The sequence below is a fragment of the Talpa europaea genome (assembly GCF_964194135.1).
Source record: "Talpa europaea genome assembly, chromosome: 6".
Taxonomy (NCBI): Eukaryota; Metazoa; Chordata; class Mammalia; order Eulipotyphla; family Talpidae; genus Talpa; species Talpa europaea.
Genome location: NC_140072.1, coordinates 36,602,245 through 36,619,074, shown reverse-complemented (window position 1 = coordinate 36,619,074; position 16,830 = coordinate 36,602,245). Strand labels below are relative to the sequence as shown.

At 43.4% G+C, this 16,830-nt stretch overlaps 2 protein-coding genes across 2 annotated transcripts in view; one reads left to right on the top strand and one right to left on the bottom strand.

The window, feature by feature from the left end:
• SLC9A2 (solute carrier family 9 member A2) overlaps positions 1 to 8,314 on the top strand; it is a gene marked incomplete at both ends in the record, with an annotated part of 79,342 nt that extends 71,028 nt beyond the window's left edge. The window contains 4 exons of the mRNA XM_084234676.1: positions 1,844 to 1,940; positions 4,076 to 4,207; positions 6,525 to 6,615; positions 7,944 to 8,314. Coding sequence (XP_084090802.1) covers positions 1,844 to 1,940; positions 4,076 to 4,207; positions 6,525 to 6,615; positions 7,944 to 8,314 — 691 coding nt within the window. The remainder of the gene's footprint in view (positions 1 to 1,843; positions 1,941 to 4,075; positions 4,208 to 6,524; positions 6,616 to 7,943) is intronic.
• Positions 8,315 to 12,688: 4,374 nt separating this feature from the next.
• LOC311171458 (chymotrypsinogen 2-like) lies at positions 12,689 to 16,063 on the bottom strand (the record flags this gene model as incomplete). Its single annotated transcript, XM_084234318.1, has 7 exons — positions 12,689 to 12,913; positions 13,536 to 13,669; positions 13,758 to 13,938; positions 14,264 to 14,342; positions 14,679 to 14,783; positions 14,892 to 14,982; positions 16,000 to 16,063. 7 exons carry the CDS (start codon positions 16,061 to 16,063, stop codon positions 12,752 to 12,754), a joined length of 816 nt encoding a protein of 271 aa, XP_084090444.1. The 3' UTR covers positions 12,689 to 12,751.
• Positions 16,064 to 16,830: the final 767 nt, after the last annotated feature.

Genomic DNA, 16,830 nt, shown 5'->3' with positions numbered 1-16,830 from the left:
ACGTTTTGTTACATTGTCATGTCATATGTCCCGTCATATCATGTCATACTATGTTAGAATTGATGAGTCAGAAAATATTTTGTTCCGTGTAAGAGGATTATGCCTATATTATGTTTGCTTTGGGCAATTCAGTGCTTATTGAAAGTAAATTAAAGTCTCTAGCAAGCATTTTGAAATCGAATAGTTTGGGGCATTTTAAATTTGCTCTTGCAAAAATGCATGCAATTACATAGCTGTTTTCCTTGTAGATTATTCAGAGTCATACCTTAAGGACTGGAAAGAAAATCAGTGATCATATAGTGCAGTGCTTTACACCATGGGAATATTTAAATATAATCAATTCCTGGGATCCATCCAGACCGGTAAAATGAAAATCTCTGTTCTTAGGCCCAGGGATAGGTGTCTTTATAAGTTTTTCAGATGTTTTTAATATACGGCTAGGATTGAGATCCACCAATCTAGTCTCTCTCCCTAGTTTTAAAAGTGACAACATGAAGAACTATAATGATGAAGCGACCTAAACAAAATCTTACAACAAAATCAGTAGCAGAACAGTTAAATATTCAATTAGCAAGTGAGGTCATTCATTATGCAGTCATCATTGCACCTCTAGCACAAAAATGACTGAAATTACAGCTTTCACCAGTTTCTTCTTGCACTGATGAGCTTGAAACTCATTTAAACTAAATGTCACCTAATTAAAATGTTGCCAAGGGGTGTATTAAAATGAGAGGGGAAGCTCCAAATCACACCCAACTATGAAAACTAATATTTTACTAGGAATTGAAGTCCCCTATAAAAATTATGGGAGTTCACACCATCCAGAGTAAAAAGAAGTGATCAGGAAGGCTTGGAAGGAAAGACATTCTATTGCATTAGAAACAATATTTTAAGAGAGAATGACTGAGAATCTTCCAAACTAGATGAAAGATGTAGAGTATGAGAAACCTCAAATAAATGGAATAAAAAGAAAACCAAATATAGATATAGGCTAAATAAAACTGCTAAAAATCAGAAAAGAGAAAAATTTTAAATGTGCACATGGGGAGAAGGGGAGCAAGCTTTTTAAAGGAGAAAAAACTGAAAAGTGACTCCTTATGCTTAAAACTAGACAGCATTTCAGACAATGCTTGGAGGACAGTTTAAGCAGTAAAATCATCAACCAAAATGTGAAACTGTATTACTAAGTGCCCTGTGAAAATGACACTTGTGTAGAATACCAGATTCAAAGTAGAAGGCAGGTACCACCAAGCTCCCCCTCTTTAGGAACCTGTGTGTCAGGCAGCTCTCCTTTCCCCCCACTTTCCACATATCTATGAATAATGAGGAAAATGCCATTCATGTTGATATTGTGTTTAGAAATAAATTTTATCAAATGGACAAATTTGCAAATACAGAATTCCTGAATAATGAGGATCAGCTGTATCGTGCTTATGTATGGTAGGTGTTGTCTTTGCAAATATTTCTAATGAGGTATTTAAAAGACCAGGCCGTAAAAGCAAAATGTAGCTAATCAAGTTTCTGTTGGAAAAACTCCTCTTTTGCTTTATTTATGGAGTACTAGAAATAATCAAATGATAGCATTACAAGCTACTGTAGTTTTTCTCTATAAAAAAATAACTGTATGGACAGATTCTAAAATCTTGTGCATGATTAAACTTATGAAGAATGGTTAGACACCCAAAATCAGAAGTTCAGAATTGTGAATTATTTGAAAATATCAGGTAATTTCCAAGTGTTCAAAGTAACATTCTTAAATAATAATGTAATATTTTCTGGAAAGAAAATTGATGATTTTAATATTGATTGAATAGTAAAATAGTCTTATTTTAAACTTTCACAGTGACTGTCGTGAAGAAAAAATAAGGAAGCTCACACCTGGTGAAATGGATGAAATTCGAGAAATATTATCGAGAAATCTCTATCAAATCCGCCAACGAGTGAGGATAATTTATTTAGCAAAATATTTGTTTGCCCTTGGCTAAAAATTTGTGTTTTGATTTTATGCTATCCAGCTATAAAGGACAGCACCTCACCTTTGTGTCAGCCTCTGTAGGTCCCACACCCAGCACTGCTTCACCCTGTCTTGTGTTGGGGTGTCACTCTCCTTCTGGATACCATGGGTAAAACCTTGTAGTCCCCTTGGGAGTTCTGCTCTTATGAGTTTGGAAGTTAAGTTAAATTTTTTAAAGAAGATAGCTTTATAGCTTAGAAGTCTTTAAAAAATATAATCTTCATTATTTAGAAAGTGCTTTAATGCATGTTCTGAGTCACTTCTTTCACTATTTTTCCCATGGTTAGCAACTCTTTTTAATTATTTACTTACAGTATCACTAACACTTAGAGAATACATACAGTTTTCCATGCCCACATTTCAGGGCACTGCATGTGTGAACTCACTTGTTTCTCCAACAAGAGGTAAATACTACTGTTGTCTCCATTTTGCAGATGGAGAAACTGAAGAGCAGTCAGATGAAGTGGCATGTTAGGAGTTCTTTTTTTATTTTATATATATTTTTTACATCATTTTTCATTTTTGTACAATGTATGCATTTTCATCTTGGTTATAGTCCCCATAAAATTCCCACCACCCTTGTTTTTATCCTATTTCCCTTCTCCACCCTGTAGTATGTCTCTGGTTTATAGTTGCCAGTTGATTTTGATTTTTGATTATTATAATTAGTTTTTTTTTGTGATTCCTTATTTGGGTCTTCTACATTCCTGCTATGAGTGAGACCATCCGGTATTTTTCTTTTTCTTTCTGGCTTATTTCACTGAGCATGATCCCTTCCAGCTCCATCCATGTTGCTGCAAATGGCATGAGTTTATCTTTTTAGATTGCTGAGTGATATTCCATTGTGTATATGTACCACATCTTCTTGATCCAGTCATTTATTTTTAGGTATTTGGGTTGTTTCCATAGCTTACCTATTGTAACAATGTCAGGAGTTCTTATTCATTTAGCATCTAAGCCTCTCCCTAAAGGCTGTTCCCATTCGAGCCTGCATTGCTGGTGTTCCACCCTTTCCCCTTAAGCACCTTGTAATGGCAGCATTCTACTATCTAAAATGAAACAAAATCATAATTGTGTCTTTCAGATTAAACTATTCTTTCAGAATTTGGGATTTCTATTTCCAAGCTCTACTTTATCCATTCTTATTCCACATTTCCCAAGAGCCCTCATAGTGACAAGTTCTGTTGTTGTTCCTTGACTGATGTTGACCTTTTAGACTCTGCTCAGAATGTTCCACTGCTTCCTGTCAGCTGATCAATATCCACCAATTTGTGTGTTTCCCCAACAGTCTCCACTCCAGCCCTACCTTTAAAATGGAACCATACCACATAATGTCAGCACATAATTTCATGGTTTTGTATTATTTTGTTGGTCTTAGATGCCCAACTAGATAGTAAATTCAAGTCAGGGATTGAGCCTCACTTTATAGACTTTTGCCTATCTTTATTCGAACTAGTATAGTTCTAGATACAGGGCTATTCCCAAGTAAGCTCCATTAGTTTTACCAGAAAATGAACATAGTTACCAATTCCAGTCTTCAGAAATAGATTTCTATGGAACTTATAAAACTAAAAAAGTGTGCCAGATATAGCCCTAGTTTAGAAAATTACTGTTTCAAATACTAGGACATGATCATTAACAGTAATGGCAACTGCTTTTTCAATTTGACAACTCAATTGAAAAGAAATTTTCCTTAAACAAAAGGACAGGGCACCACCAAGTGGCTCAAAGTGGTTTGTTTTAACACTAGTAATTCCTGTTCAATAGGTGAATGAAGATAATTTGTATTCCCCACTCTCCCGTCAGCTGCTAATACAAGGTGCTTCAGAATGGATAATAGCATGTGATGAATGTAAAGATTTTTCTTACTTACAAAGATCACACTTAAAAAACATATTCACTAACTTATATTAGAAGACAAATGCTTTTAAAATTTGAAAGAATGTTAACTTTTTTCTTACTTATAGTTAGTTCTTAAGTGTCTAGCTTAATGGTCAAATTTTGGAATTTCTGGGCAATGAGCAGATATTTTATAAAATGTTGCTTGTGTTTTCCTTTCAGACTTTGTCATACAACAGACACAACCTAACTACTGACACAAGTGAGAGACAAGCAAAGGAAATTCTGATCCGCCGAAGGCACAGTTTGCGAGAAAGCATTAGGAAAGACAACAGCTTGAACCGGGAGCGCAGGGTAACTGAGTTCATGCTTCTGGGAGGTAGAGGGTCCAGGGGCAGGACCAGCAGTTGTTCTAGAGGCTCGGCTGATGGAGGACTCTGGGATGGAGCTACTTACAAAGACTTTTCAGATCTTTCTTAAACACCTGTTATATTCCAAACAATGTCTTAGGCACTTGGAATACATTGGTGAACAGAAACACAAACATGGCTACTACGCTTGCAGAATTCATCTTCTAGTAAGAGAAAGGCAATTGGCAATAGATAGAATAAGAAAATTATCTGTGATGTTAGTAGACAATAGTGCTATGAAAAATAACAGAAAAAGCTGAGGAAAGCTGTTGGGAATGCAGGGAAGGGTCAGTTTACAATTTTATTTTTATTTATTTATGCACACAAGAGCTGGGGTACAGGCCAGAGGTGTGGGGGTTGAGAGGATTCCCCAGAGACAGAGTGGGGAACAGAACAGGAAGACTGACCGAAATACACTGCTGAGGGGGTCAGCGGGCGAGTCAGGAGAGGTCTGCCTTGCCATGTGGGTTTTTCCCTGGCCGGGGATCAAACTCGTGCTGCAAAGGCTGCGGGTAGCTTTATAGTGCAGTGCTTAATCCCTTGCGCCACCAGGGAGGCCCTCAGTTTACAATTTTAAACAGAATGACCAGGTCAGGCTTCATTGGGAAAGTAATATTTAACTTTTCCAGGGGAAGGTTGAAGCTCTAAGATGTGCAAGCAGCTGTACTGAAATGTCAGGGCATTACATTAGTGCCTGGGAATGAGAATTCACAGTGCAGTTTGGTCCCACTTCACTTGGTCCAAGGCATTGGCAGTAGATAAGGAAAACCATTTTATTTTATTTTTTTAAAGATTTATTTATTTATGCATAGAAGAACTGGATACAGGCCAGAGGTGTGGGTGGTGAGAGGATTCACTAGAGGCAGAGTGGGAAACAGAACAGGCAAATTGACCGAAATACACTGCTGAGGGGAGCAGCGGGCGAGTCAGGGGAGGTCCTTTGCACCATGTGGGTATCTCCACGGCCAGGGATCAAACTCATGCTGTAGTGGCTGTAGATAGCTTCATAGGTCGCGTCTTAACCCCTTGTGCCACCAGGGTGGCCCAGGAAAACCATTTTAAAACAATTGACTTAGCTTAACAGGAATTGCCTCTTATTTTTTATAATATTCTGTATTGGGTCATCCTAGATTGGAATATTTAGGTGTGTACATTATCTTTTCTTAATGTGTGAAATGTGACACTACTAATTAAAAGTTAAAGAAACTAGAAACTGTGGCTTTGGAAATGGCAGCAAGTTAGCTACAGTAATACATTTTTCCCCTATTATTTCTAAAGCTTACCAAAGTAATTTAAACCTGAATAAGATATATTTTTTCATGTATTTTCCCCCCACATATATAGCTTTTATGTCTTTTTTAATAATACTCTTAAAAAATAGGTATTACTATAGCTTTTTTGAGACAAAATCCAGTGGTTTTTTCACATCGTGTATTTTGATTCCACTTTGTTTCCATTTTCCTTAGCACTTATTTCTATTATATTTTGGAAGAGATTGAATTATTTTATTTTATTTTTTTAAAAAGATTTATTTATTTATGCATACAAGAGCTGGGATACAGGCCAGAGATGTAGGGGAGGGGGTGGTAAGAGGGTTCACCAGAGACAGAGTGGGGAGCAGAACAGGCAGACTGACTGAAATACACTGCTGAGGGGAGCAGCAGGCGAGACAGGAGAGGTCCGCTGCACCATGTGGGTTTCTCTCCAACCGGCCGGGGATCAAACTCATGCTGCAGAGACTGCAGACCACTTCATAGTGCAGTGCTTAACCCCCTGCGCCACCAGGGAGGCCCGAGATTGAATTATTTTAAATAAAAGAATTATTGCTTGGAACTTTATTCCTCATCCTTACAACCTTTTGCAAAGTAGTTTGGAATGAAGTGCTAAAATTTTAATTTTAGCTTGCCATAGAATTTTTAATACCTAATCTAAAATAATAACATCTACATAACCTAAATAGTTTTCTTTTTTTTTAAAGACTTATTTTATTTATTTATACAAGCACTGGGTACAGTCAGAAGAGCGGGAGGGTGAGAGAATTCACCAGAGCCAGAGTGGAGAGCAGAACAGGCAGAAGAACCGAAGTACACTGCTGAGGGGAGCAGCAGGCGGCAGGAGAGGTCTGCGTGCCATGTGGGACCCTCCCCCAGTGGCCGGGGAATGAACCGGTGCAGCAGAGGCTGCGGGCAGTTTTGCAACCCAGCACTCAAACTCTGCGCCACCAGGAAGGCCCTAAATAAAGTTATCTATTTATTTTACAGGCTTCTACTTCCACCTCCCGATATTTATCCTTACCAAAAAATACAAAGCTTCCAGAAAAGCTGCAAAAGAAAAAGAACATCGTTAATGCAGGTAATGGATACACTTGGGCCAGAAAAACTTGAAATTTATTTATAATGTCTATAAAATAGAAAAACATCCCCACTCATCTTCATGAAGGACAGTGAGTTCAATCTAAAATAATAACACATTTTTGAGTGGAGTTTAGGCACATAATAAATAATTTAATTGGTTATTTTCCATAATCATCCTATTTAATATAGTACAGCAAATGTTATCATCATTTGATTAGTGAACAAGTAAAGAGAAGCCTGTAAATCTGCAAAGGATTTAAATTTTTACAATAGTCTAATACATTTGGTGGTCAGAAAAGTAATGACGTATTTTTTCTTTGAAAAACAGAAAAAATACGTCATGACTTTCCATCCTCCCAATATGTTCATAAAGGCAACCACATACTTTACTTCTGGTTATAACTATTAAAACCTTGATATAAAGTCTAATATGGCTTTATTTGGTGGTAATCTTTATGTAAGTCCAAACTATTTTCTGTGAACTTCAGGAGAAATCTATTCGAATATCATTTTATTAAATGTAAGGCATAATAATGATAACCTTCTCTGCCCCTCTTTCTTGCTTATTTATTTGATTAGCCAAGAGGAGGAAAAACTGATGATGGCTGGTGTCAATGGACAGTGAGATGAGATATGAGATGAGAGAAAAATGGGGGAAAAGGCAGGGCTACCTATTTAAGAGTGGACTGTGTTACCAGCTTGGGTCCATCAGCAATGCTCTCACGTCCAGCAGCCTCACCCTGGGAGAGCACCCCACCAGCTGACCTACCGGAAGTGTCCTGGGACCTGAATGTTGACAATCAACTAGTTCTAGCCTTGCTTCCTCCCTTTGGAAAGTGTACATTGATACACTTGTATGAAAATGTAGAAGAATAAGGAAGATTGTATATGAGATTCCGGATCAAGGCAAGAATCTTCCTAATAACTGCTGGTTACTGGTCAGTTTACTCTGTTTCTGACACTGAGCTGAGTCCTCCAGAGTCCTTCCTGTGGGGCAGAGGTCAGCACAGCTGCTTCTGCCAGGTGGACTCTGTTTGAATTCTGGGTATGCCATTACCAGCCTCAGTTACTTCATCTGTAAAATGGATGATTGAGAGGATTAAATGGATGAATGCATTCAAAAATATTCAGGATGGTGTATGGCTCTCAAAAGATTATGCGACAGGCTCAGGTCCTTAGAATTAGTGACCCTCTGACCCCCTTCCCAACCCAGAGAACACAAGGACACAGCAGTTACATGACCCACTAATGTATTACCAAGTCATTTGTGACACCCTTTTTCTAAAATGCTTGCTCATACTCACGTTGTCCTTTGCTCTGTGGTAGGTGGCAATAGCAGTGACTCAGACATAGATGCCGGGACCACAGTCCTCAATTTGCAGCCACGATCAAGACGCTTCTTGCCAGAACAGTTCTCAAAGAAAGCCCCGCAGACATATACAATGGAATGGAAGAATGAGGTAGATGTTGATTCCGGCCAAGGGAAGCCCTGTGCCCCCCAAGTTCCCCACAACAAAGAGGGGGGCACCCAGACTCCAGGTGTGTTAAGACAGCCCCTTCTCTCCAAAGGCCAGTTTAGCCTGAGGCGGGAAGACGGCATGACTGAAGGTGTCCCACCCAAGCCGCCTCCCAGGCTGGTACGAAGAGCATCGGAGCCTGGCAACCGGAAAACCCGATTCGGCAGCGAGAAGCCTTAATGGGAATGGCCAAAGCAGACCTGGGGTGACTGGGCCAGCCCAGATTGGTCCTTTACTTTGAAACCTGACACACAGTGGAATCCATTTAAAGCTCTATGCATCTAAATACTGTCTTTGGGTGGTAGTGTCTTGCCATTAATAAATGGGAGGCAGGCTTATCCCAAGAAGAAAATCAAAGAAAAAAAAAGTCCCATCAAATGTCCTTAATGACTTGTTGCTAGCAGTTGTATTCTTTGCAGGTCTAAAGAAAAAAAAAAAAGCGTGCCTTCATTGAACTTGAATGATAGAACTTTGAAATTTTTAACACATCCTATTGGTGAAATTTTTAATATATACTATGCCTCAAATTTTATTTATGAAGAAATATGTATATCTATTGTCAGTTTTTAAGTGTATGACTCTAAAAATATTCCAACCATCTGTCCAAAAGGTAATGGATGGGAGGCCATCAGCTGTCTCAAGGCAGTCCTTATCCTAGCCTGATGCCCAGTTGGTAAAGAAGATCACAGCATGGAGTAGAGATACCAAAGACTCGATAAGGAAAACCTTCAGATCATCAGCTCTTTTTTAATCTGCTTCTCATTCTATTTGCATTTGGGGGTGACACCTGTAGTCCATGTCTCCTTATCTATATAGTGAAAAGAGAAAGGCTGTGTGGGTGAGACCAGTTTACAGTATGTGACAGACTTGGTGCAGCTTTTGATGAAAGTTCCTTCTAAGTGAGTCTCATAGGCCGTTGGGGAGATAGGGACAGTACCTGCTTACAGCTAGTTGGCAGATTTTATATTGTGCAATACTAGGAGAAGGATGCAGGGGATTTCCTATCATGCCTACCTGCTTTAGAATTTTTCTGTAGAATATTCTAGAACTTTGAATCAAGGTCAGACACTCCCAGGTCACAACGGTGAAACAGTACTCCAATGTTTAAAATGTTGACAGAAATTTCAGGTTTTGAATTTTATTCAGGAAGCACTTTGGAGAATGTGGAATGTGGGAGTTCTATATTTTTGCACTAGCCTATAATTTGTTACCTCTTCCCCTCAATAAAGTAATAACTCAATACTTCATAGTACAATGAATTCCACTTATCTGAGAACTTTTTTAAAAGTACAACAGAAAGAAAAGAACATAATCATTAAAGATTAACATTTGAATCTTGGTCTCTTAAATTGTACATTTTATTGCCCTGTCATTTTGCTTTAAAACTTGTTTGGAGCAAGACTAAATGTCTTGATTTGGATATGAAATCAAGTCACTGACGTCGTCCCCTGGAGATACAGTCCCCTTGGAGATATAGTAAAGGAGACAAGTGAACATATTATTATTGGTGGAAAAACCTGAGTAAATTAAATGGAATGATTCAATACTGAGAAATAGTTAGCAGTGATTCTCTCAACTTTCTTCTAGCCCCAGCAATGTGCAGCAGTAAATCTACCCTCTTTTCGCATGTTGTAAAATTTTAGAATACTGCTAGATTGTTTGGTGTGAGAGAGAGGAAATGGTAAACGCAAAAGGTACAAGTACACGAACAGCACAATTTCTTTCCCAGGCTCTCCCAAGCAGATCAGTGGAAAGCCATGTAGATCCACGACGAAAACTATATACTTAGGACCCTGTGCCAAATGCCTCTTTTAAAAGCAAATATTTATATAAAACTTATATTTTACCTGCTGAAGAGAAATTAAAGCTGATTTTCAATTTCGAAACTTATTATAGGAATATGATTCATAGAGATATGTGATGTGTATTTTTGAGAACACCAAGAGTAAATTTTCAAAAGTTAGAAATTATGAAATCTGACAAGAAAGGCAGAAATGGAAAATGACCTTAAAAGTAAAATTCCTGGTTTTCTATATTAATAAATATTATATGAATATCTCATTATCAGGAGTGTAACTTTCTGGAACTGAAGGAGAAAATGAAAGTTTTACATCACTTCTTTTTAAACAGGGAAACCATATTCGGGTTTCATTCATCAAAAATCACATGAAGAATTTGATGAGTAAATTTCTAAAAAGGAAACTTATGTTATCAGTGTAATTTTGTTCTTATTTGTTAAATGACTAAAATAATGAAAAATAAATTTGAATTCATTTAGCTTTTTCTCTACTTCTTTTTAATAAAATTATTAAATTCTATACCCTGTAGGAGAGAGTATGGAGTTGAAAACCTTTAACTCACTAGCATAACTATTTAAATTTCTATAACATAAAAAGATCCCCAGCCCTTTTAAGTGACTCCTTTATTTCACACAGCACTTGAACCAACCAGAGTTCCAATGGAACATGCCCAGGTCTTCAGTGTTTTTTGTAACAAATTTCATTTGACTTGCCTTTAAGTGAAAAGTCTGAGCTTATTTCTTTATAATGCTCTGGTCCAGTAGCGGCAACAGTTATGCCAGTTAGCAAACTATTAGACACTGATACTTTTAAAAGTGTGTTTGGTGTGTGTGTCCCCAAAATATCTGGGATGAAATTTCCTTCATTTCCTTCATCTTTGAGTAAACTCTGTAAAGAGAGTACAGTTTACTTATATGTATATGTGGCGAGGGTGCATGTTTATGTAAAAAACAAACAAAAAAAGCACAGTTATTCATTATAGGTGGTCTTTGGTAACACTGTTTATTTAATTTTTTTTTAATGTTGATGAGAAAAACAAAATAATTACCACCAGGAACATCTGCGTAGAATTTTCATGTTGGCACCACATTTGTGTGGGTTTTCCCTGGGTAATCTGGTATCTTCCCACATTCCAAAGGTGCACTCTTGAAATTCATTGATGTGTCTGAATTGTCCCAGTGGGAATCAGTGTGATGTGTGCATGAGTGTGACTGCGAAGGAGGGTGTCCTGTCCAGGCTGGGTTCCTACCTTGAACTCTGAGCTACCAGGTAAGGTTCCCACCACCCAAGATCCTGACTTGGAATAAGCAGATGGGAAAATGAGTGAATGAACCAATGATTGTTGCATGCTAGAATTGGTTGGGGGGGGGTCTTTATTTAGAAGGTTGGTGATGATGTTGTGGCCAAAATTATTCTGTAGGACCGTAATTCCTGTTTATATCATTCAGTGATAAAATTGGTCTCCTTATCTTTTCACTCTAAAATCAGTTTCCATGAACCTATCCAGGACTTTAAATGGATTTACGTTACATGACTCAGCATTTTTTGTATTTCTTTCACTGCCCAAATCCTGCTTATGTTAAACGGGGATTTTTGTCTGTAATATCTTTTCTTTGTTCAAAGTGCACACATAAACTTATTCGCAAAGAGTTATGAAAGAGATCTTTTTGGAGCTGTCAGCAGTAGCTGCTGAGGCTTGAACACTATCTGTGGAATCCCTCAACCCAAACAAGAAAGGGTCAGGTGTCAAAACAGTGTGGTAATCTAGACTTTTAGTTGTTAGTTTTTTTCACTTTCAGAGCAAAATATATAGCTTGCTGATATTTTATGTACACATTTTAAGCAGGTTCTTTTTTTACTACACATTTGTGAGGCAAAAGAGAGCATTGTTTAGGTAACAGATGCCGAGCAGTAACCTTAATATTTTGTCTGGGAGAAAAGACATTTCCATTCAGAATTCCTTCCAATAGCATCCACTTCACATGTGGCTGCAACAGTGTTGTGCCAATGGCAGATGTGCAGATGAGATACACACATAATGCATTTCTGAAGAGTTTATTTAATGTTGCACTGTTATCTAGCTTTTCAATCCCTTTTGCTTTGTTTTCTAATTTTTCAAAAAAAAATTCTAACGAGTTTGAGTGCAAGGGGTAGCAGGGTGAGACTCCACTCAGGCAGCTTGAGTCTCATACAATTCAAGCTGCTGCCAAAAATGAGGAAGTGGGGGCCCCCAAGAAAGGCCATGGTGAGGATCAGAGTGTCAGATGGAGTCTGCCCCAAGGACCCCCATTAAATTCGCTCAACCCACCAATCACAGCCTGCCTTTCCATCATCTCCTAATCATAAATCTTCTGCTGTAAATCTTGGGATTCCAGTGTGACCCAGGGAGAAAGGCAGCTCAGGAGACTGGGGGACACTGGGAAGCTTCCCTGGAGGATAGGTTTGTAGGCCGCACAGTGGGCTCAAGTTCCAGGACACTGAATGGGGGTGAAAGGTAAGGACCCACAGAGCGGGTGGTGGGAACTTGGTGGGAGGCTTGGAGGTCAAGTGGACTCTACTACTGTGGGTGGTAGCATCCATCCTTGCATCCCCACTTCAATAGCCTGCTCCCTTCCTGGCCAGTCCTTGGGGAAGGAGACACAAGAGGGGATCCCATAGACTGCTCCTGCCCACTACCCCCAGCACAGTGAACACCAAGTTTATGAGCAGAATGAGGCCTTGGAGACACTACACAGGACACCGACACTGTTGACATATACTCAACCTGTTTATTGAGGTTTTAGAGAAACAGGCTCAGCAGGGGTCAGAGGGACTGTGCTTAGTTGGCAGCCAGGATCTCCCGCACCCAGGGCATGAGCTCAGTGACGCGGGCATACACGCCAGGGCTGGAGGTGGAGCAGGTGCTGCTGCCCCAGGACACGATGCCCACCAGGGTCCAGGCTCCATTCTTCTGGCACACCAGGGGGCCACCAGAGTCACCCTGTGGGAGAGGGAAATGAGGATTCAGACCTGGTGGCCACATGGCCTGGCCCAGGGGCCCCCGGACATTGTCATCACTGCCCAGTCTAGAAGCTGACAGCCTTGCATGCCCAGCACGAGTACACTGGGGAGAGTATGAAAGGAATATCAGCAACTGCTGTGGCCTCTGCCCCTGAAGTCTGGGTCACCCCGAGTGTGGGGTCCTAGAGTGAAGCTTTCATAATGTTGGTTTCCTAGATGAGAAGAAAGCAGGGTGGGAGGTGATGGGGCCAAGGTGAGGGAGTCCTCCTGGACCCGCATGTGCTCCTGCCCAGGATGCACACTGTACAATTCCAGGAGGTGGCCATGTGCTGACATGGCGCTCTCACTGACATTTTGTCATCTGGGGGCTCTGACAGCAGAGGCCCCCACTCTGACACCCGTCTGCTGAGGTCATGGCAGATCCGTCAGGACCCTGTCCACCATGCTGCCCAGGAGGCCTAAGGGGAGAGGTCCAGGGCCTAAAGGAGGCCTCCTGAGACTCCATTTCCTCTCCCTCTACCCAGGACCCCGGCCTGAACTTTTGCCTGAGCCCACGCCTTGCTGGGAGGGCAGGAGCAGCTGGCCGAGCCAAGGGGCCTTACCAGGCAGGAGGAGACGCCGCTGGCTCCAGCACAGACCATGAGGTCGGTGATCTTGCTGCCCCAGTACTTCTGGCACTCAGTGTTGGACAGGAGGGGCAGGGCAGCCTGCTGCAGCTTGTTGGGGGTGTTGGCATCTGGAAGGGCAGGCGAGTGGTCAGCAACCCTGGCCCTGCCTGCCTGGCCCCGCCCACTAGCCACCTGCCCTGCCTGCTGGTCACTCACTGGTGTGCTTGGTCAGGCCCCAGCCAGTGGTGGCGCACAGGGAGCTGGCGAGGAAGTCATCAGCCTCGTTGGGCAGGCACACGGCGGACACAGTCTGGGAGAAGCGGGCGGGGGTGGCCAGCTTCAGCAGGGTGATGTCGTTGTTGATGGTGAACATGCTGAACTTGGGGTTCTTGAAAACCTGGAGGCAGGAGTGACAGCTTCAGTTGAGACTGGGAGGCAGCTGGCAGGGGGCAGGGCCAGGACTCGGGCCTGCCCACCTGCCTCTTTGGACAATGGCTGTTCCCCTCCAAGCTCCTTCCCAGGCTGCAGGAGCTGAGACCCAGCGGCTGAGGTCAGACCTTCCCCTGTGTGGGACCTCATACACCCCCACTTTCTGCTTTGCTCCATCATGGGCGTCCAGCCTGTACTGTGGGTTCTTGGACCTCATGGCCCAGCCCAGTGAGCTGGACACTCCGAAGGGCACCCCTGCAGGAGGGCGCACCTGGACTCTAGGGCCGCCTTACCTGGGCAATCTGCAGCACCTGGATGTTCTCAGCGTTGGAGCCCCGGTCAAACTCTCCGGCCACCACGCCGTGGGAGGTTCTGGAGGCCAGGGGAAGGACAGGTTCCTGCTGTTAGGTGGGGACCATGTGGGGCGCAGGGTGCTTGTATGTACATGTGAGTGTGCAGGCATGCATGTGTGCCTATGCCTGTGCATGCCCGTGAGGTGCTGACTGGGGATGAGCACTGAGGAACCAACACCAGGACAATAGCATCTGTGGGGTGTTTCCTTCCCAAACCACCCTGGGGGAAGGGCAGGACTGGTTGTCTATGCATTTCCCTAACAAGGAAACTGAGGAACAGAAGAGTTAAAGGACTAGTTGTTAGTTCTATGTGTCTCCCCACCCCAAGGGTTTTCCTGGGGTCTCCCTGGCTCACCTGACATTGCAGTGAGCGGCAGTGACCATCCAGTTCTCGCTGATCAGGGAGCCCCCACAGAAGTGGAAGCCAGCGCTGTCCTGCAGGAAGAGGGCAGGGTCAGCACTGGCCAGACACCAGCCACACCCAGCTGGGCAGCAGCCCCTACCTGGGAAGCCTGTAGCCCAGAGTGACCCCACTCAGGTTCTGACTGGCCCTTACCTGCAGGGACACCGCCAGGGCCAGGAGCCGGGGACAGCGTCTTCCCCATTGACGATCCTGGACAGGCTGCTCAGCACTGGGTGGATGGCGGGGGTCCCGCAGCCTGGGGGTGGGAGTATGGGGTAGAAGTATAAATCAAGGCTGACTCTGCTTCCTCCCCTGATCTACTGCCTCAGAAACTGCCCAGGGACACTCATTCTGCCAAATACTTCAGCCCAAACAAGGCAATATGTCAAAGGCAAGGCAGTGTCAGCACCAAAGTGTGGGCTGGAGGCCGGACTCTGTGGATTTGAACCCACCAGTCACTGCCTTACTTAAGTACCCTGAGTCTCAGTCTCCCCAGAGCAAACAGGTATCATAAACTCTCTGACTTCACAGAGTTGCTATAAGGATACAATACCAGGAGCAGCAAAGATGGACCTGCTGGATTCTTCCCACAGTGATTGTTGATGAACCTGATTTAAAACACCTGCCAGGGCCTCCCCAGTGGCGCAGCGGTTGAGCGCTGGGTTGCGAAGCTGCCCGCGGCCTCTGCGGCGCCGGTTCGATCCCCGGCTGCTCCCCGGCCACCGGAGGAGGGTCCCACATGGCGCGCAGACCTCTCCTGCCGCCCGCTGCTCCCCTCAGCAGTGTACTTCGGTCCTTCTGCCTGCTCTGCTCCCCGCTCTGGCTCTGGTGAATTCTCTCACCCTCCCGCGCTTCTGACTGTACCCAGTGCATGTATAAACAAACAAACAAATAAACAAATAAAGAAAGAAAAACATGCCTCTATATAAAAAAAAAAAAAATAAAACACCTGCCAACCGCTCACCATCTGAGCCTACTGGAGAGCCACTGCTTGTGAGAGCATCCGATCCCTTTGGACACTTCTTTCTGTGCCTGGGAGACCTTTGGACAACCCCAGGAAAGTCCAGCTCTTCTTTGGCGGCCTGACTCTGCTGTTCTGGTCCAATCCCCCCAGCCTCTCCATCGAAGAGACAGGCCGTGAGGCTCAGCAGGGACCGAGATTCACTTGGGCTCACTCCACCAAGATGGCTGAACTCTGAGCTAGGACCTCCTGCCGCCCCTGCTGGCCTCGGGACTTGGAAGAGGGGAGCCGGGCTTCCCAGCCTAAGTCCACCCCGGTACTCAACAAAGGCTGAGCCCAGGAGGGCAAAGCAGGAGACGAGCCAGAGGAAGGCCATGGTGCTGCAGTCAGGGAGGTGTAGGGAGCCTGCCTGGGGCTCCCCCTTTATATCCCTGGATAATCTGGAGACCTTGAGGTGACAGTCCCTTTCCTGGGAGTGTGCCCAAGTGGCCAGGTTGTCCAGAAAAGGGCAGGGACAGCAGCATGTGGTCATGACTAAAATGAGGTCAGGTCCAAGGGCAATGTTGGGGGCAAACAATGTGAACCTTGACCCTTAGCAAGAGGAAGGGACTGGGACACTGGGCTTCCTCCTCTAGGCCCTGTGGGCAGCAGCTGGGCCTGAGCAAGGTTTCAGGCACAACCTGGTCTCATAGTTGGAGAACCCTGGATGAGGTCAATTAATGGCTCAAAATCCTGGCAGTGTCATCAAGGAGGGGACAGATGTGGGCCCTGGCCTTTATCTACAGGGACCACGGGCCCTGGGTTTGAACATGAAGTGTCCGTGACAAGACAAGTGTCTTGGCCTGACTTGGAGCCTCCTCCTGCCATCTAGTATCCCTCTTAAGCTCATGGAGGACTAGCTCCTTCCCTTGGGCAGGTAGCACAGCCCCGGGGACCAATTTCTGACACTGGAATACAGCGGAGCCTCTTCCCAGGATGGGGAAACTGAGGAGTGAGACTTTTGAGGTTGAGATTGCTCGATGAGGTGCAAGAGCCCCACAATGCAGGAAGACAATGATAGCCTCTCTCTTTCCATTTCCTCTTAGCCTGATCAGAGTAATTTAGTTATTCCCAGTACAGGTTTTAGTACCAGGAAGCTGTGGG